Source organism: Mus musculus, chromosome 8 (assembly GCF_000001635.26).
Source record: "Mus musculus strain C57BL/6J chromosome 8, GRCm38.p6 C57BL/6J".
In the NCBI taxonomy this organism is placed as follows: Eukaryota; Metazoa; Chordata; class Mammalia; order Rodentia; family Muridae; genus Mus; species Mus musculus.
The window spans coordinates 13,652,080-13,677,840 of NC_000074.6; the positions used below are offsets into that span (position 1 = coordinate 13,652,080).

At 50.5% G+C, this 25,761-nt stretch overlaps 1 protein-coding gene across 2 annotated transcripts in view; it reads right to left on the bottom strand.

Moving 5' to 3' along the window:
* Rasa3 (RAS p21 protein activator 3) overlaps positions 1-25,508 on the bottom strand; it is a 110,370-nt gene extending 84,862 nt beyond the window's left edge. The window contains exons 1-2 of one of the 2 annotated variants that reach the window (XM_006508734.2): positions 25,314-25,463; positions 7,860-7,943 (exon numbers count right to left, since the gene is read on the bottom strand). Coding sequence is in view for 1 of the 2 variants with exons in the window: in NM_009025.2 (NP_033051.2) it covers positions 25,314-25,368 (55 nt within the window). In the remaining variant the exon portion in view is untranslated. Of the gene's footprint in view, positions 1-7,859; positions 7,944-25,313 lie in introns of both variants that reach the window. The other variant, NM_009025.2, reaches the window with a different exon arrangement.
* Between the last annotated feature and the right edge of the window lie 253 nt (positions 25,509-25,761).

The following is a 25,761-nucleotide window of genomic DNA, read 5'->3' on the forward strand; positions in this document are numbered from 1 at the left end:
AAACTTAATCCCAGCCAACATGGAAGCCCCAACTGCCACGTGGCCATCTGTGCCCAGCTGATCCGGCTCCTCCCTGGACTCTCCTGCACATGCTAGGCTCTGCGGCTCACACACCTCTGGACACCCCCTTCCCTCTTGCTGATACCTACAACCTCCCCACCCCTGGGTTCTCGTCTGCAGGCTTCCCAGAGCAGCCTTGGTCTCCAAGCTCCCTCGGCAATGCGGTTGTCACCTCTGTCTCAGTCTCACTGCTCCTGCACAGAACAGCTGTATCTCTAGGCACTGACATCACTTCCCGGGACCAAGCATTTCTGATCACACGCCCACCAGAACAGCCCCAGAGCCAATCAGTAGCTGTTTAAGGGTCAAAGTCCTGAATGACCTTACAGGTCAAGTCCTGAGTGACCTTAGGGGTCAAAGTCCTGAATGACCTTAGGTTTTTCCTTCCTGCTTCAGTTACCTGAGCAATAAAATCCGGATGTAGGTTACAGAACAACTCTCAGCAACCCACTAGCTGAGCCCCACACCGGACACCACTGCTGTAACTGCCCAGTCTCCCCATCCCAGGGCGAGTCTGGGGAAGCAGAGCCAATCAGTACAAAGCCACTGCCCCAACACAGCACAGCTGCAGCCCACTACAACCCGCTCCTACCTCTATATACAGCTCAGCCACTCCTCCATGTTCACACACAAGCCAACTCCACTTGACCAAAGCACTGTTGACCAAAGCAAATTTCCAAGGTTTTTGTTTTTAAACTCTCTTAACAAAATCTGGCAGGTTTCTATATTGTTCCGTGCATTAGAAGGAGCAAGGGTTATCAGGCTGGAGACCAGACACACATACCTGAGCATGGTTTCTCTTTAGTTTGTTAGAATAAGGTAGGTATTGAGAAGAGTCGGAGGATACGCATACATCTTAACTCTGGTTTAATCTTCTTGTTAGATTCCCCAACACCCCTCCAAGTGTGCGTGAGTGTGAGTGTGAGTGTGAGTGTGTGTGTGTGTGTGTGTGTGTGTGTGCGCGTACATCTGTGCGTGTTTGTGTGTGCAAGTGCGAGAGTATGTGCTCATTTGAGCACGCGTGCACACATGCTTGTGAAGACACATGGCCAACCTCAGTTGTTGCTGCTCAGGAGCCATCGCTGGGACCTGGGGTCTACTGATTAGGCTAATGTGGCTGACTAGTGATCCCCAGGGATCTCCTCGTCTCTGCCTCCCCAGAGCTGGAATCAGAAGCACAAGGCGCCATGCTCAACTTCATACAAGGGCTCTGAGAACTGAACTTGTGTCCTAATGCTTACATGACCAGTCTTCTACAGACGGTGCTCTCTGCCCAACCTTCCCATCAAGCATTGTCCCTTCTCTCTCAGCCTTCCCATACTGAATTTTCTCCTCCCAGATAGGGGCTCATGTATCCCAGGCTGCCTTGGAACTGACTGGGGATGGCCTTGAACTCCGGGTATTCCTGCCTCGGTCTCCCAGAGCTCAGACTGCAGTCAGGAACCACCACACATGGTTTATGTAATGCTAGGGTTAGAACACACAGCTTCAAACATGCTAGCAATTCCCCTTACCAACTAGGCTTACTCCCCAAGCCCAGACCATCCATCTCTAGAGGACTGGAGATCAGCCCGGGGTCAGGCTTCTCCCTGGCCCTGCTCCTTCTGGCCCTTGGAGAGGGCATGGCTTTCTGCATCCTGTAACATGCTATTTTCTACACTGAACATGATCATTTACAATTTGGTGTACTACTGCTAAAGAATAGAGTCAGAATATTATCTTGCTTCTACATGGGCTCTTAAACGTGTACTCTTTGAAGGCTGAGAAGAAACCAGCCAGTGTTGGGAGAAAACAAGGAGGGAGCTGGAGCCAGAGCTTGCTTTTCTGCACACTTCAGCTTGGCAGACTCTGGCCCCGGGGCCAGCTCTGAGACTGCTGAGTGGGGAGGTGTTTCCTCACCTTGTCCCCCGATAATGTTCTAGTCTCTGGGAAACAAGTTGGGGGCTAGAGCTGCCCAGCAGTCATTGACCCTGTGATGGAGCTGAACCTGCAGGCATCCAGCAGCATGAAAATCCAGGCTCCAGAGAGCTCTGGGCAAAGGGCTCCTCACCTGCGGCTGCTTCTGTGCTATTTGACTCTCAGCCTTCACCAGTTCCTATGATCCACCAAGCGAGCCCAGTGCTGCCCAAGGTTGACAGGTCCAGCCGGAACCTCATCAGAATAGGATCTGTGAGTTCTCATCAGAACCATGCTCAAACTTTTCCCCCGCCCCCGCCAGGGCCCCTCTTCTCAGGAAAGCCCCAAGCAGCCTGCACTGGTTCTGGATGGTACAGAGAGCCATCTCTCTGGGGTTCTGGGACAAGATGAGGACTTGCGGCAGATATGGTCCCAAAGGAAGCTGAGGCTGGAGGGAAGACACATGGCCAATCTGTTCTATAAAAAGCCACTGGGTTTTTTCCCCTCCCATATATTCCAACCACAGCCCAACCCCCCCCCCTCCACTCCTCCCAGCTCCCCACCTCCCCTCTCCCCCAGATCCGCTCCTCCTCCATTTCCCTTCAGAAAAGAGCAGCCCTTCCGGGGATATCAACAAACACAGCATAAGAAGATACAATAAGACTAGGCACAAACCCTCATCAAGGCTGGACGAGGCAACCCAGTTGGGGGAGGAGAAGGGTCCGATGGACAGGCAAAAGAGTCAGAGATACTCCCAACTCCCACGTTAGGAGTCCTACAGACACCCAAGCTGAACAACCATAGCATGCATGCAGAAAACCTAGCCCAGGCCCACGCAGGCTCTGTGATCACCACTTCAGTAAGAGCCACCCACTGTTTCGATGGGGTTTCAGACATTAGGAGACAAGGGTAGAAGACCATCCCAGAAGAACACACACGTGAAATACAATCTGGGAAAGAAAACCAACGTTCTAATTGTATGTTTCCTCCTACTCCAAAATCATCAGCAAGACTTCAGAAGGGGCAGGGCTGGTTCAAGCTTGGATTTGTGGTTCCCCACAAAGGACAGAGAACGAGGCAGTTCCCACTCGCTCTGTAATCACTTTGGGCGCGCCGCCTGAGCCCACTCTGTGCTGATGACTGGGCCAAGCAAGGAAACCCAGTGATGTTGGACAGAGGCCACAGGCCATGGCCTCCTAGAAGGCAGGGATGCTGTATCATCCACATTGAAAATTCAAGAAAGAACTGCACTTAACCTCCTGAGAGGCTCACACTACCACTGGTCAGATCCAGCCCAATGCATGTTGGTGTGTGTCCAAAATTAAATCTTACAAAAACGATTTTCCTGTATTTCAAAACTTTTAATTACATGTCAATGTAATTATTCAATATATATTTTAAAGATACATATGTAAGTACCACATAGGCCTCCGTACAGAATCTCCTTTACCTAGCCCTACACCTAGATGACCAAGCAGATCATACAGTGTGGACACTTGTGGCTCTGAACACTTTCTCTCTGAGCATACAACCATACAAGGCACAAATGTATTTATGGATGGACGGGAAGGGTGCTCTGAGCTTTTACTAAAGTCAGTTGTTTGTCTGTTTTCAGATAGGGTCTCCCTATATATCCTTAGCTGGCTCACAACTCACTATGTAGACCAGGCTAGCCTTGAATTCATAGGATTTAGCCTGTCTCTATCTCCCCCGTGCTGGGATTAATGGCATGCCGCACCATGCCCAGCCTACTTTTACTGAAGTTTTATCACACTGTGCTAAACTAGCTAAACTAGCTTCCCACCCTCTGCTATACTGAGAAGGCTACCCCCATGGTCCTAGCTATGGACTAACAATCCACTTTAAGGCACGGGGCTGACATAAGGCATGGCATGACTTGTCCAGAGACAGTACGTGACCTGTCCACCTGGCTTTTGGTCTTGCTGTTCCTCCCATCTCTCCAGAGGCTCCTACCTCACGCTGTGCTGGAAACCGCTGTCTACAAACCTGCCGATACTGGGGACCAGTATCACTACTGATCTCCTTACAGCGTCCCTCTCCACATAGACATACAGGAGCTCACACACAGATGCAGTGCAACCCTGGGCCAGAGTTCATATGCTCACTAGCTTGAGCCCTCAAAAGGCGGGGCGTCTGAGGAGAGAAAGCCCTTGGCTCCCTGCTGTAACTACAGCTCCCTGCTTGTTTGCGAAGTGTGGGTGGGCAAGATGACAGGCAGCACCGTTTGCATTTTGTGTTCCCTTGGGCCTTGGTGCTATTTTGTAGAGGTGTCTGCTGCTTGTGGGTAAGGGTCTATTCCAATCTGCAGCTACCAGCATCTTGTCATGCAGACAATTAAATTCTTACATGCAGTCCTCTCAGCAACCATGGGGATTGGTCCCAGTATCCCTCCAAAGATGGATGCTCAAGTCCCTTAAAGAAAATGGTGCCGTATTTATATGTAGCGTATGCATGTCTTCATCTGCATGTTAAATCTCCCTGGGTGACTTACTATATTAGCTGTGTAAGTGCTATCTATGGAAGTGATTGTCTTACTGCACTGCCTATGGAACAACAAGAGTCGAGTCTCTGTGTGTTCAGTAGAAGCACATTTTTTTTCAATTTTTTTTTATTCCAAGCTGATAAGACTCCTGAGTGACAGCTCAGCTTCCTAGTTTGCTCGCCTGTTAATAAACTTTCTCCCGCGTTTCTGGGGCTATTCAGGACACTCTGGTGGCTTGCCAATTTTATTGTTTTTTTTTTTTTCCCTACAATGTAACCTTTAATAATATAGAAAAGTTCATACAGTGTGAGTGAGCTAGAATGTAATTCCTCTTTTAAGGTAACTAGGTAATGAAGCCACCCTTTATTAAGCCCACCCCAATCTCTCAGGTAATTAAAATACCTTCTTGACCATCAAGGGGATTCTGAACCCTCTGTGGTATATTCCTGCATGAATTCCTGCCCATCAGGAAGCCTGACCCCTATGTCCAACGTGAAAAACTGACCACAGGTACATCCCAAGACAGTGTGCAAAACACAAAGTCCACCTGGTTCCTTGCAACTGTGTCACCTTTCAGAGCTTCTGGCTATAAGACCCAACTTCCAATCAGAATCAGCACGAGCCCAAACAATTGGACTGGCAAGATGGCTCCATGGTTAATAACGCTGGCTCTTCCAGAGGGCCAGGTTGATTCTCAGCACCCACAATGTGATTAACAACTGTCTATAACTCTAGTTCCTGCATATCTGATATTTTCTCCTGGCCTCGAAGGGCAATGTATTCACGTGGTGCACAGACATTGCATGCACAGGAAATGAAAACAAAATCTTTTTTTTAAAAAAGGTTCTCAATATTTTTTTAACGTTTAAACAGAGCTAATAATCAAGATTTAGAGTGTTCTTCACTTCACTGCAATTTAAAGTAATCGCGTCTACCTAACTGCGCACTGCTTGATTAAAGAAGGGTCCCGCAGCCCACGGGTGGCCATTTTCTCTAGCTCTGCGCCAACAGAACCATTTCGCCCTGAATCTTGCTCCCTGGGGTTTCATCTTCATCTCCTCCTTCTGGAAATGATTCTCTCCCCGACACCGGTTCTATTTTTAGCTCGCAGAACCAGAGCCTTCACCCAGTGGAGACTCATTTACTGTCCAACCAGCAAGTGACCTTAATCTTCTGTGAATTACAATCAACTGGACAGGAAATCCCCAGCTCGGACGTCCACCAGTCCATCTAAGAAACGACCTCCTGGGGCTCCAGGCCTGACTAAGGACCCCAAATCCCACCAAGCCCAGGCAAAAAGAAAGGCAGAGGGCGGAGAAGTCAGTATGTGTAAGGAGACAGTGCCATGGTTACATGGGGCTCACAGCGGCAGACACCGTGCTCTGTCAAAGGTGTCCCGGTGTAGAAGGGTTTTCCTGCATCTTGCCTGTTGCATAGGCTTTGGAATCTGACCTTCTCACCTGTCAACCTGCTGGAGGAGAGGTGGTGTGTGTCTTCTCTCCCTCCTCCTCCCCACACCCAGTGTGAGGCTCTGGACGGTTTCCTTGGCATTCTGTTATATACCTTTTCAGGTGGGCTCCGGGCCCCATTTTAAAGAACATCTCTCCCTTCCACCCCCCATCACCATCCGTAGCACCCAGTCAGCTCAGAAGATAAAAAGCCTATGATAGAAGCAGCAAAAGCCAGTATAAGCCAGTCGATGTTAACAGGTCTCAGCAATGTAGGCTGGGTCAGTGGCCATTGCAGAAGGGCTCACATTACAGTTGTCCTTTCTGACAGGACCATTCTGGGTCCTTGGAAACAGAGGTCTGTATTGTCGAAGGACCCTCATCCCAAGATAGAAGACCAAACTCAGAACAGATAGGAGCTGCTCCAAGCCTCAGTTTTCCCAACAGTAAAGTAGACCAACTCTGATTGCTTGCTTGCTTGCTTGCTTGCTTGCTTGCTTGCTTGCTTGCATGCTTGCTTGCTTGCATGCTTGCTTGCTTGCTTGCTTGCTTGCTTGCTTGCTTGCTTGCTTGCTTAGGTCTTCAGGGACATACTGTGCATGAAATGAACAACCTTGCCGCCCTCCACTTTCCAACTACAGTTAGCAGACTTCCAACAATGTAGGTTTGCAAGACAGGAATGGGCTATGCATCCCTCCGGCCAGCACCAGAGTCAAGGGTCACTTCAAGACTATCTCCTTTTACATTTCAGCTCTTGGGCAACACAGAGGCACCTTGTGCTCAGGATGGCCTTCCTGCAAAGCTCTGGTCCTCTGGGCTCTAAACAATGACTACCCAGTATAACAGGGCAATGTCCCAGGGTGGCAAAGCCAGGAGCCTAGGCAGATATCCCCCAACCCAATACAAAATAATGGACTCAGGGTATTGGGGTACCAAGGTACAGACGTTCTGGGTCACAAAGACCTCCCCTACATCCAACTCCAACTGTGGTAACCTTAAGTTAAGTCGGAATCCCAAGAGTTTCCCAACGAAGCAACATTAGTAAAACTCTAGGTTCCAGGACAAAGGATGTCTTCACTCTGACAAACAGGCTCCCAGGTTCTCAAGACTTTGGCTTGGTGATGGTGCAGTGTGGTTTGATGCTCAGCCCATACCTAACACCGTGAGCTCTCTCAAAGCCTAGAGCTAGAGTAGCCAAAGAGGCTTTATTTGGGGGGAGAGGTGTCATAAGCAGAAGGAACACTCCAATAGTAGCAGGAGCCTTTCCTTCCTTTACCTACCTGGCCCAGGATCAGAGACATCAACAGAGGTTTGAAAACTCAATTTTAGTCAGTGTTCCACACACTTGCCATCCAAGGCAGAGAATAACACAATAAAACCAGCAGACACCAGGCTGGCTTACAAATTCCAATTTCACCTTCCTATGGCTAGGAGGATGTAGGGATACAGGCAACTAGGCTGATGACCCAAACGGCTCTTAGGGCCCGCAGCCAGGGTGACAAAGTAAGAAACGAACTGAAGGATGCAACAATTTCTTACTCATCCCTTGCCCACCACAAAACAAAGCCAAACCCTGGCAGGTCCTTGTCTGAACAGTAACAGGGCCTTAGATCTCTGCAAGTACCTTCCTGGCCACATGCAAGGTCAGCATGTGGCTAGGTCACACATGCGTTGATAAGAGGGTCTTCCCTCAACACAAGCTGGGAACATCATATATGCTTAACTTGAAAATGCACAAGACATCCTCTGTAAGTGGAGCTCAAACCACCCAGTGAACACACCCACAAACAATGCCCGGTCCCCCAAAAGAACGTGTTATTTTTACTAGGCACAAGGCACCCCAGTGTGGAACTACAGCTCTATGCTTTTTTAACTTTGCTTTTCTGCCTTCCCCTAAACTTTCTACAGTGATCATGCAAACCTCACCCACCACTGTGGCCCCATATACATACCTAGAAGTCCAGCAAAGACCTAGAGCAACAGTTGCCTAGGGTGATATAAGCAGGGTAGGACTGAGGGAGGACTCAGGGTAGAACCTGAGGAAAGAGAAGAGAGACACACTTTGCTTCTCCCCACTTCCCCCTCCCACCTGATCCCTCATCAGCTTTCCAAAAGTTCTCAACGGAAGTCGACCCAGCCCAGCTCAGGGATATGGTGAGTTGATTCTGCTCTGGGGCTGTTTGGGGGTCTCCGGGGCTGTTTGGGGGTCTCCGGTAGTTCTGATGTTAGGCAAGGGGACTTGAGTCCTCTCTGAGGTTGCTATCATGGCACCCTCACAGGGACATCCCTGCATGACTCTACCTGCTTTGTAAGCCTTCAAGACAGCAAGCAACACGCGCAGCATAAGGCGAGGAGAGGCGAGGCCAAGCGGAGTACGTTGTCTAGCACTGGCCCTGCCCGGGAACCACCAGCTCACTCCAGTACTAAAGAGGAACAGTCCTCTCTGGGAAGGCCTGAGCTTGCTTTGCAATAACTCTATCTCACAATCATCCGTGTCTCACAAGCTGAGCTCTGCTAAGCACACTCGTCTCAGGAGCCATGTGACTTACCCCTAAAAGGTGAAAGCAAAGAAGTGGGTGGTGGCTTCACATACCACATACCGGTGACGTGGCAAGGAGCTTACACCGTAGTAGCAAAGAGTTTATACCAGGGCTTCCCACCTCTTAACCAGACTAAAATAAACGGCTTCGCCTCCTACTAGCCCAAGAATCTTCATGCTTCTGGCTCACAACTTTTCTGCAGCAAGAACTCCAGCCGACACACTTCACAGAATTGTTTGCCCCCAGAAGCAGGTTCTGGTTTTTCCCTAATCCTTTGATTTTCCAAGTTTTGCTTTCACGGCATAGCTAAGGGCAACCGGGTCCCAAAGCTTATAGAACAGGGCATGGAACCTTCCCTTAAAAAGTTTAGACTCTGAGAGAGAGCAGAGGCCTATGTCAGGACAGGGTACAAGCCCTTAAGCCAGACTCTCATGATCACAAGACACTGAGCGGCCTCCCGTGGCTGTGGTCTAAATGTGAACCGAGGAAAAACATTCCTTCTATAACCGGAAATATTAGTGAGTCAAGAAAAAGAAACGACCTGAATTGAACATGAAAGCAGAAACCAGTGGCCCAGATCCTGGAGAATCGGGGGCTGAGCAGCATGGAGTCCAGGGCCCCCACTCTCAGGTCACAGGCTGCCCTACATCTAGATTCTAGTGCTGGGGTTGGCAAGATAGACAGAAGCCCCAAGTCAAGTACTGTCTTTGCCAAGGCAACATAAAAATGGCTTTTTTCATTTGTTTGTGTATGTGTGTGGAGGTTAAACATTCGTGTGTGTGTGTGTGTGTGTGTGTGTGTGTGTGTGTGTGTGAGAGAGAGAGAGAGAGAGAGAGAGAGAGAGAGAATGGGTACGCCTAATCATGTATGTGCATGCATGTGGAGGACTAAAGTCAACACCAGGCATCTTCCTCAGTCCCTGCCACATCATGTCATGAGACGGTGTCTCTCACTGAACCTGGAACCCATCAGTGAGCCCCAGAGGTCCTCCTTCAGCCAGCACCAGGATGGCAGATGTGGCCTACTGTGCCCGGACGTTATCTTTTTAAATTAAAAATAGATTTTTTTTCATACAATATACGCTGATCATGGTTTCCCCTCCCAACTCCTCCCAGATCCTCCCCAGTTCCTCATCCATCCAAATCCATAGCCCTTCCCCCTCCCTCCCTCTCTCTCACTGAAGTACAAAGGGGCACCTACAATCATAATAAGGTAAATTAACAGGAAACAAGACAGGAGAAAAGTCAAAGAAAAAGCACTCGGTATATACGTGGACATTGACACACACACACACACACACACACACACTCACTCACACCCATGCAAACTAAATAGGGAACCATACATAGTAGATAAGCAAAAGATCTCTAAGGTAAAAAGAAAAAGGCAACGTTCAGACAAAGCACTGTGAGACAAACAAAAATAAAAACAAAATAACAACAAAATTCCTCCAAAATTACCATCAAGTTTGTTTGGTGTCTGGGTATGGGGTCTGCCTTTAAGTGCGGTTTATGCACTGTATACTCAATAGGACTCCATTGGGGAAAACGAATTCTTCCTTTGTGAGTAGTTATCAATTGGTGGTCGCTTCTGGATTGTGGGTGGGGCTTGTGCCTACCTCTCCTCTCAGCTCTAGGACCCCATCGGGCTTGGTCTTGTGCAGGCCCTGTGCGTGCTACCATGGCCTCTGTGTGTTCGTGTGTGTGTGTGTGTGTGTGTGCGCGCGCGCGTGTGCGTGCCCTGGTGTGTGCAGAAGGCCTTGTTTCCTTGATGTCCTCCATCCTCAATGGCTCTTTCCACCGTCTCTTCCACGGGGTTCCCTGAGCTGTGAGCAGAGGGATTCTATGGAGACATCCCATGTAGGACTGAGTATCCCAAGGTCTCCTGCTCTCTTGTGTCCAGATTTCCCCCCGGGTGCTAAGCTCCAGCCCTTATCCTTGCATGGCAGGCACTTATTATTTTTTTAAAGATTTATTTATTATATGTAAGTACACTGTAGCTGTCTTCAGAAATCCCAGAAGAGGGCATCAGATCTCATTACGGATGGTTGTGAGCCACCATGTGGTTGCTGGGATTTGAACTCAGGACCTTTGGAAGAGCAATCAGTGCTCTTAACTGCTGAGCCATTTCTCCAGCCCCGACAGGCACTTTTTTGACTGAGCCATCTCTCCAGACATGGCTTTTAGAGTTCAAAAATAACCTTATCAAAAAGACAGTTCAGAGCATCTGAAAATTACATACAACCCAAATGTCAGTGTCCATAAATAAGGTTCCACAGACATCGTCACCCTTCCCCGGTGACATACTGTCTGCTTACATGGTGATACAGCAGCAAGGTTGAGGAGCCACAGGCTCCAAGTGTCCCAGTCCCCAGCCCACACAGATAGTGCTTGCAATGGTTGCTCAGCCATGGGAGGGTCTATACAGAAGCATTACCACTTGAATTCAACACATCCGCGTCTGTCTCATGCTTGCTGGAGAGTGGGGGACCACCTGAGGAGGAGTTTTTCATCCATATGGATGAAATTCTAGCCCAGACTAGGACCTGCACAGGGGGATCAAGCCACAAGCCAAGAGTATGTATCCACCATGCATACAGACACCATCATTGTTAGGGCTGCAAGAACCACCAAGACTAGCACCTGCTGATGCCATCCACCACTGGACCACAAACTGAGCTATACTAGCTGATGCTTTCACAGAGGAAATGCCACCTCCCACCCACAGGGCATCCAGCCTCTCAGAGTACCACGCCAATGCAACCCCGGCAGGCACTGCCTTTTATCCCAAATAACTTCTAACTGCATAGCTCCTCCAAACACCTTAACTGTAGCAAGTCGGCCATCAGGGACAAGCTACAGATGTGTTTCTAGAGGGTCACTGAGCCACTGGGGGTCATTCCAATGCAAATCGGAATAGCAGGTCTCTTTTGTAGGTGTTACAGGAAAAGTGTCGATCTCTCCTCGTACTCCAAAAAGAAATGAGAGATGAAGGGTGCCCAGGGTAAGACAGAAGACTGGAGGGGGCATAGGGATGCCATGAAGCCCTAAGAGCACCAAGTGGCCAGGTTATGGTAACAGCTGACCCAGTACAACAGTGGGGCAGCCTGACAAGGATACTGGGCCCTACTATCTAGCAGACAGGAGTCAGAATACAAGCGATGCTTTTTGTGTTCTCTTTTATTGTCTGAGTATTCTGTCTGCACATCAGAAGAGAGCATCAGACCCCTTTAGAGATGGTTGTCAGCTACCATGTGGGTGCTGGGAACAGGACTTCCTGAAGAGCAGCCAGTGCACTTATCCACTAAGCCATCTCACCAGCCCCATGAATGATTCTTGGTGGTCACTCATCCTAAAGCCATCACCTCCATGACCTCAGGCTCCTCCCTCCACTGCGTTCTCCCACAAGGCTGTTCACTCCACTTTCAGGAAGCACTGGCACCCACGCATGGAGACTCGGGCCGGAGGGCTCCTGCACAGGCTCCAGCCACAGGCAGACACCCTGGGAAGCGAGCATGCCAGCAACGGTGTCCCTGTAAGCTGCTGCTCATAAAGAAAAGGAGATACTAATGCAGCGCAGAGCACTGCGCGCTGCTGTGTGTTTCTCTCCCTGATGACCAAGCTGCTCCTGAGAGTAAGAGAAGCCGAGGGGAAAAATAAAGAGAGAGAGAGACCCAGGCCCAGCTTAGAAAAATAGTTGATGTCAGATACCCACAAGCTCATTAAACACCATAAACCCTTAACCTGCATTTCCAGGCTCCAAGTGGACACTGAACCCAGCTCCCTGAGTGGGTGAGACACCCCTTGACTTCAGCGACCTGACTGGTGTGTAGCACTATTAGAAAGGCAAACCACTAACTTATCTGTGGTGCTTAAAACGAACTTCCTTTAGCCATGTGCTTTCTATTCTGGATTTCCTGAAGTTTCCTTTATTAGACTGGAGTCCAAAGCTATCTTGGAAAGAGCTAAGGGACATATGGGTTTTACGCATTTGAGGGTAAGAGGGAAGGGGCCAGGGCTCAGCACTTCCCAGCTCTGACAGCCCGCATGAACACCACCCATTAAAAACTGGCCATTTGCTTGCTAAGACCGTGATGAACCCAGACCTTATTTTACCCTGAAAAATATAATAGTTTATTCTTGTGGCCTTTAAGCCACATGGAACGCACTGCCTCCCATGCCCCACCCCCGTGTCAGTTTCTTAGCAGCCCTACTTCCAAAATCATCAATGACAAAATGACCCAGTTTGCCCCGGAGAGTTAGGAACACAAGTCAGGGAGGTTCCTGGAATTTCTGGAGTTGAAGTGTTATGAGCAGGTCACCCAGTCTTTGTGGGCAGCTACAGGCCTGGGCAAGAAAGACAAGTTCCAGGGACAGGCTGCTACGTGGTGCACAGAGCCAAGGTCTGGCAAACTCCAAATCTCCTCAGATCCCCTGAAGCCTTCATGTAGGTGGCCAAGGCACTGTGTTCCTGTCTGTGGGCACTGAGGTATCTGTTGCCTTTGTGCCCCTGTGGAGGAGTGTTACTGGGTATCCTGGTTGAGCCATCGAAGTAAGCCTTGCTGGGTGCAAGACTGCCAAAGCGAGAAAGCAGGCAAGCGCCTCAGTGCAGCACCAGGATCTGGTGCTGAAAGCTGGCTTTGCCTTCCACAAAGGCTATATGGCATGCAGGGTCTGCTCTATGCTAGGCTCAATTTGAGAACACTCTCAAATTCTGCAAAATAAACTGTGTCCCATGCCCCTCGCCTTACAGAGAGGTTGACTTTGCTCCATTCTGGAGGTTCCTGCTGCACTCTGGGTGTGTGTTAGCACACCATGGATGGATCATGTGAAGAAGCAGAGCTGTTTGCCTCCTAGCCGAGAATGGCCAAGAAGAGGCCAATGCTCAGGGCGCCAGCATCCTCCGTGCCCTACTCGCTAAAGATCTGTCCCCCTGGAGCATCAACCTAGATATCATGCCTCTGATACACAGGCCTTCAGGGACAGTCTTACCATAGCACACTGCATCTGTTGGTGTGACGGCCTACATAATAGAGATGGCAACAGGCTAGTCCAGGAAATCAATCTAAAGGCATGCTAAGTGGCTGTGTGCTACCTGCTACACGCACTCAAGTGCTTCCCTCAGCTTCAGTATCCCGGGCCACCTGTTTCCTCACCAGTGTCCAGGAGTCCAGTCACAGCTACTGGGAAAGCAGCCTTGATGCACAACTCCACCCCCTGCCTCTGCACTGCAACAGACACTGCACATAGATACAAGGCCACATTGAGGTTAGCACTTCATGGAAGGTCAGAGCACACCATGGAAGACATCTGAACAAGGTCAGCTAATGTAGGACACAGAGGATTTGCATGGCAGACGGGACAGGTTCTGGTTTTGGGGGAGGGGGACTCACAAATCCCTAACCCTCCCACCCCAAGCCCACTCACCAAGAAAACTCTGTACTCTTAGGAAGCTTTTCCCCTGGTTACCCACAGCCCAGGCCTCGGCTCACCCATAGTCCTGTGACCCTGAGCAGACACTGGCCCTCACCAACCCCCACATGGCTCCTGGGTGAGATAAGAAACCAGAAGAGAGCAATGACAACATCGGGCTCAGCTTATTCTGTGCCCACACGGAAGTGGCACTTCGCAAACTATCCAGTCCGCAATGCTACTAGGAAGGAGCACTTAGGATTCTCATTGTGTGACATTAAGCCAAGGCACAGAAAGCTCAAGTCACATGCAAAGGTCGGCATCCAGCTGGAACACGTCACACACCTCTCTCACTTGGGTCCACACCCCAAGACTGCAAAGCGTCAGTTACATAGCACACAGATTTGGAGTCTTTTCTCCAGCACGATGTGCAGAGAGACCTTCGCTCCCTGCTCCCAAAATATGACTGACAGTAATGTGATACTCCACTTCCTGAGGAGGACTGGAGTCAGATACATTCCTGGTGCTCACCAGACATCCAACAATGTCCCCATACCAGTCTTCTCCCATCATGCTGTTCACCTCAGGACCCCGGCCCCTATGGATGCCCATGTAACAATCGAGTTCCAGCCATCGCCAAGTGAAAATTGGTGGGTAAAATTCCCAGATAAAACCCCTGCATCCGAGAAAGACTTTCCCCTCATTATGTGCTCCCTTCCAGACTCGCTGGGGTGGTACTCAGCAGAGACACAGAGGCCCGCACCAATTTTGTTGTGCATTAGGTCGAACTGCTCCTGGGGTGGGAATAAGGCGACAGGTGCTAAAGGACAAGCATACACAAGACACCAAAACATCCCTCTCCTCTGGGTTTTCAGTCTGACCTGATGGAAGCCATAGCTTTCTCAGCCATGTGCAGCAAAGCTGGGGCTAACAGGACACCTTAGAGCCAGCAGGTAAGAATGACAGGGCCCTATGGCGACATCAGCTTATGACCAGCGAGGCAAAGGTCCTAGGGAAACCCCATGGTAGGCATACATTTTTGCAACCTACTTTTAATAAGGAAGGGTTTAGCCTCTCCTCTAGCCCACCACCCAGCAGAGGTAGTGGAAGAGAAACGTTATTAGGATATGGGGGAAGTGGACCTGTTCAGCAATAGTTCTCTGGGGGGTGAGCTTAATCTTCTTGGGCAGCAGTTCAGTCCTTGAGCAAACACCAAATACGACTTAACAGCTCTAGGTAGGCAGACACCAAGCATGAATCTACAGCTGCCGCCCAGTCCTGTCAGCAAGCAAACACCAGGCAGATGTAGTTCAATCCTGAAGAAACTGCCAGGCTTGCCAACCGGCCTAAGGTGAGGCCTCAGAAGCACCAAGCTGCAACAGGAACCTCGCACGCAGTGCTTCTCTTAATGGCAGCGTTACCACCAGTTGAGCTCAACAATGCTATGTAAGGCGAACCAATGCATGTGTGTCTTTAGCGAAGAATATTGGGGTGGAGCACACCAAATCTCCGTGCTCTTCTCCCTGTGCCGATGGGTCATATTTATACTCCTTCATCAAGTGTCCTTTCACATGTTTGCAATATCCAAATATCTTTCACCTGTGTCTGCTTCAGGAAAACACTCTTTCCCATGTTTGCTGTAGCAGGACATCCTTTCACCTATGTGCCCCAGCAAAACATCATTTGACATAACTAACTTTCCAAAGACACTAGAAGTTTCCACTTCACCCCCCCGGCCCCCCCGTGCCCTCTTGGTCTCCCTCTGAACCCTCTTTGATGTCCACTCTGGAAGAAGGGCTGCCCTACACTCTTCCTTTGCCCTGATGGCAAGGGCCATGCACACTAAGGAGGCATCTTAGCGGGAATCAGAGCTCAAACCGTGATGCTTGTGGGTAGCCTCCTGATGATGTCAGAACCTTCCCAGGCAACACCTGCCCTGCATTCCCTAGGTAGCCAGGCAGTCTGAAACGCACCAGAATCCAAACATAGAAAGCTACAACTGTAACCGTGCTCATCCTATTCACAAGCCAGAGCAGCTGATCTGCCTCTAGACCCTGCTCAGCCCATCAGTTTCCAGACCCTCTCGGCCTATCAGCAACAGAACCACAGCAAACTGTTCTTACATCCACAACACCACTAGGGGCAGGGTAGCTACAGAGATGCTGTAGTCCAGCCCTGAGGTGGGTGGCCTCCATGGAGTGGGAGCTGGGACTGGGAGGGCAGGGTGAGCTACACTACTGAGAGTGACAGCCACAAGAAATAAGCAAGGGGTGTTTGACTCGGGGCATGAGACCCTGTGGGCATCCTCTGCCTGCCGAACCCTCCTGACATGCTCCTCTAGTCCTCTGGAGAAAATTATGGGGCCCAGAAAGGAGGAAAAACTCTCCCTACAGAAGTCATGAGAGATACTTCATGAACAAAAATTTGAATCAAGACACTAGGCAAAAACAGTGAAATTTTTTTCCTTCTTTCCATGTGACCCTTCATTTCCAGTCAGGACACGCATAAACACATTCTTGGGTTCCAATACTGAGCAGCTCTCTCCAAACACTGAACGCAGGGCTGCCCGGAGCAGGAAGTGATGAAGAGCAAAAGGAATGTCACAGATTCCAGACGGATGGGACCAGCTGGGGAGCGCGGCGGCCACACTAATGTCTCAGATGTTGCCTGCGGGACTCCTCAAGGGAACTGCTGCAGCAGAATTACAGCCCAGAAATAGCCAGGGGCCTGTGCGTCCAGCACAGCTCAAAGAGGCCGGGTGTCCAGGCTGGGCCTTCATTCATCTTCTGTTAAGAGTCCACCTGAAACAACCTATGGGTAGAAACTGTCCACGCGCCACCCAAAATGACTGTCAAAACCCAGCGCTCTGCAGGCAACCATTTCCTGCTCCTCACCAAGAGGCTATGGCTCGTATCTGCCTGGGATCCCTGGACATGGCTTACCTCCTGAAGTTCTGCTCGTGGCATCCTTCACCGAGCTAAGGATTCAGGTTTGCCCTACAGTTACTCGAGTCTCACTAGGGCTTCCTGAGCACGCTGCTTAGAAGACTGGGTCTTGGCTCCTGCCCGCCAAAGACCATATAAGAGAACAGAAGCCAACAGGAGGAATCCAAAACAAAAAAACCCACTAAGCTGTGGGCCTAGAAACGTGAGTGTGCCACACAAATATAAAATATGTAAAATCCCAAAACAATTGTGGGAAAAGATCTTACAGTGTGGGCAGTGGAAGAACTGGCAGGTGCATCCAAACATGAGAGCCATAGTATGGGAGGCAAGCTCTATCTAGGAAGGGCTCTCAGCCCCACCCGCAGGTGGAAAAGCCCCGCCCATCGCAGGTGACAGGAAAAATAAAGGACTGTGTGAAAATCAGGACTACTTTAAACTCTGCAAATGTCACAGTGCCAGGATGGACTCACTCTTGTTGTTAGGAATCCTGGGGGAAAAGTATAAACCAACATAAAGCAGACTGAGTGTCCCAACCCTCAATACAATTAATACACCGTGCATACTGGGGCATGCGGGTCTGCCCTACAGGTGGCCACACACACACACACACACACACATGCATATGTAAATGGGTCCTAACTATATCATTAGATGACACCCCAAAATGGCCCTTGGGCTAACCTGGACGCTGGTCTCGTGAATACAGATCAGTTCTCCGTCCCCACCTCCCACCTCATTGGTGTCAAGTGTCAGGAGACACAAGCCCAGGGGCACGGTTCCAGCCACTAGGACTCCACTTTACAGGGTGGAGGAAGTGCCCCATTGTGTGTTCCCAGGTCAACAACCTCACTGATCTGATGGTCAAGAGACAGCCTTGACACTCGGGAATGGATATCTTCACTGTCCCTTCTGGCTGGAGGCTGGCAGCCTGCTTCCTTCTTCCCGTACCCCAGTCTAGGTCCCGGCTCAAGGGATGTGAAACACAACCGCGTTCTCTCTTCAGGGAGCCGGCTAAGGCTGCTGCACAGATGAAAATCTGTTACAGACTCTGAACTGGAGATAAGCCATGGGGACAAGAGGTGGCGTCCTCTCCAGGCTATGTGGTGGCTGTGCTTTCCCAGGATTGCATCCTGCAGCAGTCTGCCTGCATGGAGGGCTTCAGGCCAGCTCAGCAAGATTCCCCAAGGAGGCTAAGTATGCCATGTGCAGCTCTGAGGGTCTGGAATTCCCCAGCCCGGCCCTCACCCCAAAGGCCGTGGGAAAACCAGCCCCTCCGCGGCGTTCATCCCATCCTCGAGACAAAAGTCCAGGCTGACCAGGGCCTTCGGGGCCTACCCGGATGAATTTTCCGGAAGCACCGCATGTTCCTGGACTAACGCTAAAAGCCCTGTGCCCCAGTCTGACCCCAGCCTTGGAAAATCCCAAGTTAGCCAGAGCCAAAACAGAGCAGATGCCCAGAGAGACTCGGGTCTTTGGGACTGAGGTACCTCCTCTCCCTGAACTGAACTGTGCGCTCCACCCGCTCTCCGCTTGCCAAAGCCATGCTTTCTTCTCCAGATGGGTTTTCCTGGCACGGGGCAGGCGGAGAGAGTGGGTAAGAGGGTAAGATCAAGCACCCTGGAAGCCAAGGCTGAGAAGAGAGACATCTCTTAGTGGTCATGTTCTGTGATGTTGGTCTGAAGCTTTCCACTGGACAAGACATTGCTTGGCCAGGGCAGGATTTGCAAATGGTCACCCCAGACATCGACTCCTCGGCTCTCTCTCTCTCTCTCTCTCTCTCTCTCTCTCTCTCTCTCTCTCTCTCTCTGCTCCATGCCACCTGCTGACACCAGTATTGGTCACAGTGGAGACTATTCTCCATGGACTAGCCCCATGAAGGCTGCTGACAAAAGGTACTGGGAAGGAAGGGCATGCCCCTGGGAGGCTATCCACTCTTGTTTGCAGGGCAAGTTCACAGGGTTCACTCCTTGCCAATCATGAAGACTCCCAGACCCTGTAAAGCAGATACTTAGCATTGAACAACTGAGTGGAAGGCGCTCTGGCTTCTCTGGGCCTTGGATAAGACGGGAGAAACACCTGTCAGGACCACAACCATCCTCCGTGTGTATCCGTGTGCTCTCAGCTCCTCAAAGCTCTAAGGGCAGTGGCTGCTACTGGGGCACTGCCATGGCGGGCCTGGCATTGGAGCAAACCCCAAGAGTTGACTCGGGGACAGGAGAGCCTTGCTCTGAACTGCTTTGAGATATGAAAGTGAATTGTTTTCTTAACAAGAGCCCGACTGGAATACTGAGTAACAGTCTTCAACGGTAAGAAGAGCTTTACTACTGTGGGGTCACCCCCTCGTGGCCTTGTCACGATGAGGAGACACCAAAGCAGGACCCCAGGCAACAAGATACGGTGCTCAATTGGCCCAGAGACAACGTCCCTTGTCACTCAGTGGATGCCCTATGATATGCCAACCTTTCAACTAGCTACTTTTTATATCTGTTCATTTAAGTGCTGGCTACGAGGATGGGCGGAGAGCTCATATTACGCAATCACCATCTTGTCAGAGCTGGGAGGCTCCATCTACTCGCCATGTTGGAACCTCCAGGCAAGTCATCTGTGTCCAGTGTTATATGCACTACCAGCCAATACCTCACAATATCAGAGGCAGGGAGAGATGCTGGGACCCATGGATGCATGGTGTCCTCTCTTCAAGGGCAAGGGCAAAGTCATCTCTCTTCATACTGCTACCCTATCTGCTAATCAAGTCTAGTCCTCTCTTCTTTATGCACTGCTTAGGCAGAACTCTAACTCGATACAGATTAACAGAACCAACAGCTTCAGCTTATACAGGAAACACCGCCTCTGTCCTCAATGCTCTAGTCCCTAGTGTATCTGCTGTCAGTAAGCTGGGTTCACAGAAGCGTCACACTCCACTCAGATAAATGTCACTTCATCTAAAACTGCAGTGTTATCAAGAACCAGCCACTACCCTATCTTGAGTTTCTGGTTCCAAGAATGGAACCATCACTTCCTCTCTTCATTGGCTGTCTGCAGCCCTGGTCCTAAAATTCAGCCAGCCCGTCTCCAAGGTCATTCAGCCACCTGGGCCTTCCAAGGCCATTTGCAAATGTCCTTTTTTATTTTATTTTATTTTATTTTTTATTTTTTTTGCGTTCCACAAACAAAGTCAGCTTCCATTTCACTGGTAGCCACCAGGAAGTGGAATATATGCATCATACTAAATATTTTCATAATCACACTTCAACATGGCTTGCCCTCAGCCAACTGCAGCAAATTCCTCAGTGTGTGTACACATGCATAGCTTATGCATTCAAATACATAATCAGCTTCGGGGAATCAAATCAAAATATTTTCTGCCTTTCGGGTAACGGTCGCCACGGATTCTCACTTTGGGGCTACTGCGTGTCACCTCAGATGGTCTCTCTTATTCAATCTTACAGCACCTCAAAGATCAAGTCCTGAAGCCATTGGTCAGTGAGTCTCAGGGCTGGTCAGCCTCCACTGAAATCAGCTCAGCCCTGGTAGCTACAGCAAGGACCCGTGCCCCTTGCATCCCCCACCCTCAACAGCAGCTGCTCCTCCCTCCAAGGCTCCTCCTCAGCCCTCCAGTAGCCACCAATCAAATCTAAGATTGTAGTTTAAGTAATTAGCCTTGTGAGCTGACAGGAAATGCTCAGGGGTGACACGGGCTGGATATGCTTGTACATATGTGTGTGTGTGTGTGTGTGTATATATATATATTTATATATATATATTTATTCATATTCATTCTCCCTTCATGGACACCCATGTTACAAGGTTGTGAGACTTTAGAAATAACGAGATAGGCTGGGAGGCTTAGTGCACTTGCAGTTATCCCAGAGGACCTGAATTCAGTTTCCAGTATTGCTGAGCAGTTCACAACTGCAGGCAATAATATCTCTAAGGAATCCAATACCCTCTTCTGCCCTCTGCAGGTATGGCATGCATGTGTACACACACACACACACACACACACACACACTCACAAACACACAAAAAAACACACACAAAATAGTATTTAAAAAAACTTTAATGAGAGAAACGTACACAAAGCCCTCACTTGGGATCTGCATTCTCTGCCCCCCAGTGGGATGAAGGGTCCAGCCTGAGCTTCATGTCTTCCACAAGTACAGCCTAGATCTGCACATTAGTCCCGGGCAGTCAAAAATACCACAGGCAGCTGAGCTGAGCTCAGTTAATGGAATACCCAAGTTAAATTTAGCATGAGAGAGCCCAAGAGAATCTAAAGTCTCTCGTGCCAATGACCACATTTGGCCCACGTGGCATCTTCTTGAAGCAGACCCAGAAACTACTATACACAAAGGCCGTGGTCACAACTCACAAAACACCTCTTCTCTTGGAACCCAGCATGGGCCAGCCATGACGACTGTATTAGCCCCATGAAGCACACCCGCCCCCTGCAGGTCCATGGCCTGCTGTGACCCACAGCAGCCCTGGTGTCAATATACTGTGGCCAGTGGAGATGGTGACTCTGCTCAGTGGGCTAACTGGAGCCCTGAGCTTCCAGCCCTTAATCTGGGGCTTTGGCACCTGCTGCCTCCTCACGGCTGACCAGCAGGGCATGCCCCTGTTGTTGCCATCTTTCACTTCTGTACAGCCTCATTTCACTGGCTCCTCCTGCTTCTGGTGAGATTCTGTTGTCAGTAGAAAGGCAAGGGAAGCTCTCAGGGAAAGCACTGAGGGAGAGCACTGACTGATAGCACTGACAGACAGCACCACAGCACTGAGGGAGAGCACTGAGGGGGAGAACTGACAGACAGCACTGACAGACAGCACTAAGAGAGGGTACTAAGGGAGAGCACTGAGGGAGAACACTGACAGACAGCACTGAGGGAGAGCACTGATAGACAGAACTGAGGGAGGGTACTGAGGGAGAGCACTGACAGACAGCACTGAGGGAGAGTACTGAGCGAGAGCACCAGGGAAGAACACCTAGGGAGAACACCAAGAAAGAGCACCGGCAGAGAGCACTGTAGGCAGGAAACTAGCCCTGGTCCACAGCAACCCAACCCTGCTCAGTGAGAGGAGCTACCATTTTTATGCCCTGCTTGCCCCTGTACTTCTCCACAGCCACACTTTAGAGCCAGAACATGGAGCCTCGGTGAGGATGCAGAATGGCTGCTAGGCTATTCAGGCAGAAAGATCGGAGTCACCCAAGGGTCCAGGGGAGAGCAGAATGCAGAGCCTGGCTTCCTGGGGGCTTAGGGAGCTCAGTAGAGACCTTGACGGAAAGAAACTGAGCAAGGCCGTTTGTGACAGCACAAGAGAGCATTTCTGGCCTGGGAATACAAAGCCGGAATTTTAAATTTTTATTTATTACTTGGCAGATGATAATTAGCTCTTGCGCTAAACATTTTTATCAAGGGAGCACTTTTTAAAAAACAAATAATAAATACTGTGAGAAAGGAAAACACGACTGGGAAGTAAAGCTATATTGCAACCCTAGGGAACATCAGGCCCAAAATAGCATTGCTGGGCAGATGAGCTCTGGCCACAGCTATTCGCCCAATCACAGGCCAGCACTGGCTCTAGAGAGTTGGGCTACACACTTCCTCAATACAGCAGCCTCAAGGAAGCGTGGGTCAGTCCCATGTGATGGCCGAAGATGGTTGTAACAAAGCAGTAATTGTTACCAAAGATGCTTAACGATTCTAAGTGCATGGAAGAGCACATCTAAATAACCAGGCAACTTTCAAAGGGAGAAGCAACAGATCCCTCAAGACAAGACTGGAGCTGCTCTAGTAGTATTCTTACTAAGATGCTTTTATGTGGCTTTGTCTGCTGTAATGAGCAAAATGTAGACGGAATGAGAAAGAGGAAGGAGAACAGAGAGATTCATTTCTGGTGAAACCAAGTACTATCTTCCGTTCTAAAACCAACAAGTAGAGGGCAGACCTCATAACATCGGCCCCTTCCCTGCGTTCGTAGCCACAGCCGTGGTAATGGTGTTTATCTGTATGTAAGCTTTTAGGGGCAATTGTCTCTCTTTCCTTCTTGGGAACTTCTCTGGGTGGGGGAAGAGTGATGACTAGGACAGATGACAGTCTTGTGTATTCCCTCCGGATGCAGCCACCCCTTTGGACTCTTGCTTTATTCAGATGGGGAAATGGATGTGACAAGAAAGAGGTTCATCTAGGTCAGCCTGGAAGTCACCAGAAGGCTTGCTGGAAGCCATCATGCCTGGAGACAAGGCTCAAAGGAGTGACTCTGGTGATGTGTGTGTGTGTGTGTGTGTGTGAGAGAGAGAGAGACAGACAGACAGACAGACAGAGACAAAAACTGAGAAGGAAAATCAGGGTCAGAAAGGGTGAATACTTCTGCCCTCAAGTCAACTAGTGTCACGACTAGTGACACTTCGGGCAGATGTAAATCATTGAGTGATATGACCACAAACCAGAAATGCAAAGGAAAACCCAAGAGGTCCCTCCTCTGTTGCTAGGCTTTTTATAAAGCACACCGGAAGCCCAGCTACCTAACCCACCTGGCTAGGAGTCCTGTTCTTCTGATAAGATTTCCCTGGGGACCCCAGTGATATCAAACAAGCAGGGCAGCCAAGAAACATCAAACCCAATCCAGTTGCTACCGATGTTTTCTGCATTCCAAAAGGCGAACCCAACACACATCTGTGCTCAGACACAGAAGGCAGGATCTATCTGCAGAGCTATGTTCCCTGCATACTCCATCCAGAGAGGGCAGGATCTATCTGCAGAGCTACTATGTTCCCTGCATACGCCATCCGGAGAGCACAGGGCCACCCCTCTTGAGCAGCCCTGCAGGTAAATACTCTTGAGAAAAAAAATGATGAGGAAAGATAAGGCAGAGACGCCTCTACCCAACCTCACTCACTGCCACCATCCCCCTATGCAGTCAGAGGCAATGAAGGCTCCAATCATACCCTTATTCAACGTCTAGCAACGGAGGAGGGACCTTCTGACTTGTCCCCTCTGCTGCTCCCCTAGTGAAGACCCGATTCCGGCAGACAGACTGAAGTCTTTCCTTCCCTCCTGTCTTATTTACTATGTCATTCTGGAAAAGAAATCCTCTTTGTTTGAATGGAACTAAAACCTTTCCCTGTGTGCACAGTAGCCGATGCTAGGATTGAAGCAAGCACACTGTACTGAAAGGGAAAGAAAGTCTTGGACCCTTCTCACCAACTGACCTGATTCTGCCCCAGCAGTATTCCACAGCAACCTCCCCAGATCCTTGAGCAAAAGGGCACAGCACCCCTGGAGCCTGGTGGACTCACTTGGTCAGAGGATCTGGCTGAAGGAAACTGAAGCTGGCCACCCTCACACAAGTAGTCTTTGCCCACAGAGGACAGAAAGCAGCCCCTTTCCTCAGATGGAAACTGACAGCAATTCCAGGCATAAGAGCAAGAGAAATCCCTCCCGTGCCCTCTGCTCCAGCCCAAACACCACATGCTCTCCGCAGCGCTTCTGAACCAAAGATCAAACTGTCTCGGGCGATGATTCAAAAGCAAAATAAAGCGGACAGGAAGCAACACGCTGATTGCGAGTAGCTGGCATTCTTCAGACAGCATCGAATGTCATCAACAACTGACACCAGGCTGTGACTGTTGCCACCCACTAGGGGCCTTTTCACATGGGAACAGGCCAGTAATGTGGGGCGCAGTTCAGAGGGAAAAGACTACAGGGACGGTGCACTAGGACCCAGAATTCCTTCCAAGAAAATTGGCCCCTGCCCAGTGTGTTAATGACTTGATGTGTAACGGTCACTTCAGAAAACCACTGTAAGGAAGTAGACTCACACGTCACTCACAAGATAAAAAACAACTGGGAAAAACGAAATCTCCAGGTTAAAAAAAAAAAAATCAGGAAGTCCTCTCCAGGTCTCTCCAGTTCCACTTCACTCCCCGTTCCTAGCGTTGCTGCCGAAGTCCCGACCAGCCCAGAGCAGCCTGAATGCCAGGCCTGCCGGCCACAGCTCCCACGGCCAGTTCTCAATGAAAGGAGGGGGAGGTGCTGGTGGCTCCATCACCAGGCCTGCAGCGCGCAGACACCACACACACACACACACACACACACACACACACACGGTCGCGCGCGTGCACGGCCTCGAAGCCTGCAGCAGCCGAAAAGGTGAAGGGGCGCCCCCTCCTTGGGAAATAAGTTCCTGCGCACAACTGTGGAGAGGACACCAGGAGACTGACATCAGTAGACCCGATCCCTGAAGTGGGAGCACCCAGACGGATCCGCGCGTGCTCGTGCATGTAAAGTCAGGCGCCTGGGATCTGGAGCGGTGCTGCGCACACGGACACACGCAGGCAACCACGCGCGCTCACTCCCACAAACAGACGCCCCCTGATACAGGTCCCTCCTCCCCCGCAATGCCACGGAGAACCGGGCAGTCTAGGCGGAGAAACACGAGGAGCCGGTCCAGCCCGGCCGGATACCAAGAACAGGGGTCTGGGGAGTTGCCCACGCCACCGCGGTCCTCACCAATCTTGATCCTCACGCTCTGGAAGACCCGCAGTCCCTCTTCCTCCACCGCCATGCTGCTTGTCGACCTCGCCAACGCGCGAGGGCCCGGCAGCGCGGCCGCAGAAGGGGGACAAGACAGGGGAAGAAGCCGGCAGACGGAGCCGAGCTGCGGATGCCCCCAGAGCCCCGCGCGCTGCGGTCCGCGCTCTGACCGGGTGCACCGCCTCGCGCCCTTCCATTGGCAGAGCTCGGGGGCGGGGCTGCGGGCGCCTTCCTTCGCCAGAGCCCCGATCTTCATTGGCTAAGGCTCTGCATGGGGTGGGGTAGTACGACTCCGCCTACTGTCAAACACTGCATTCCATTGGTCGGGTCTGTAAGGAGGCGGAGGCGGACTCTAAGGCGGGATCGGAAGGGACTTGCCTTGGAGTGCCCCTGAAGCGGTCCCTCTTCACAGCCCTCGCTGGTC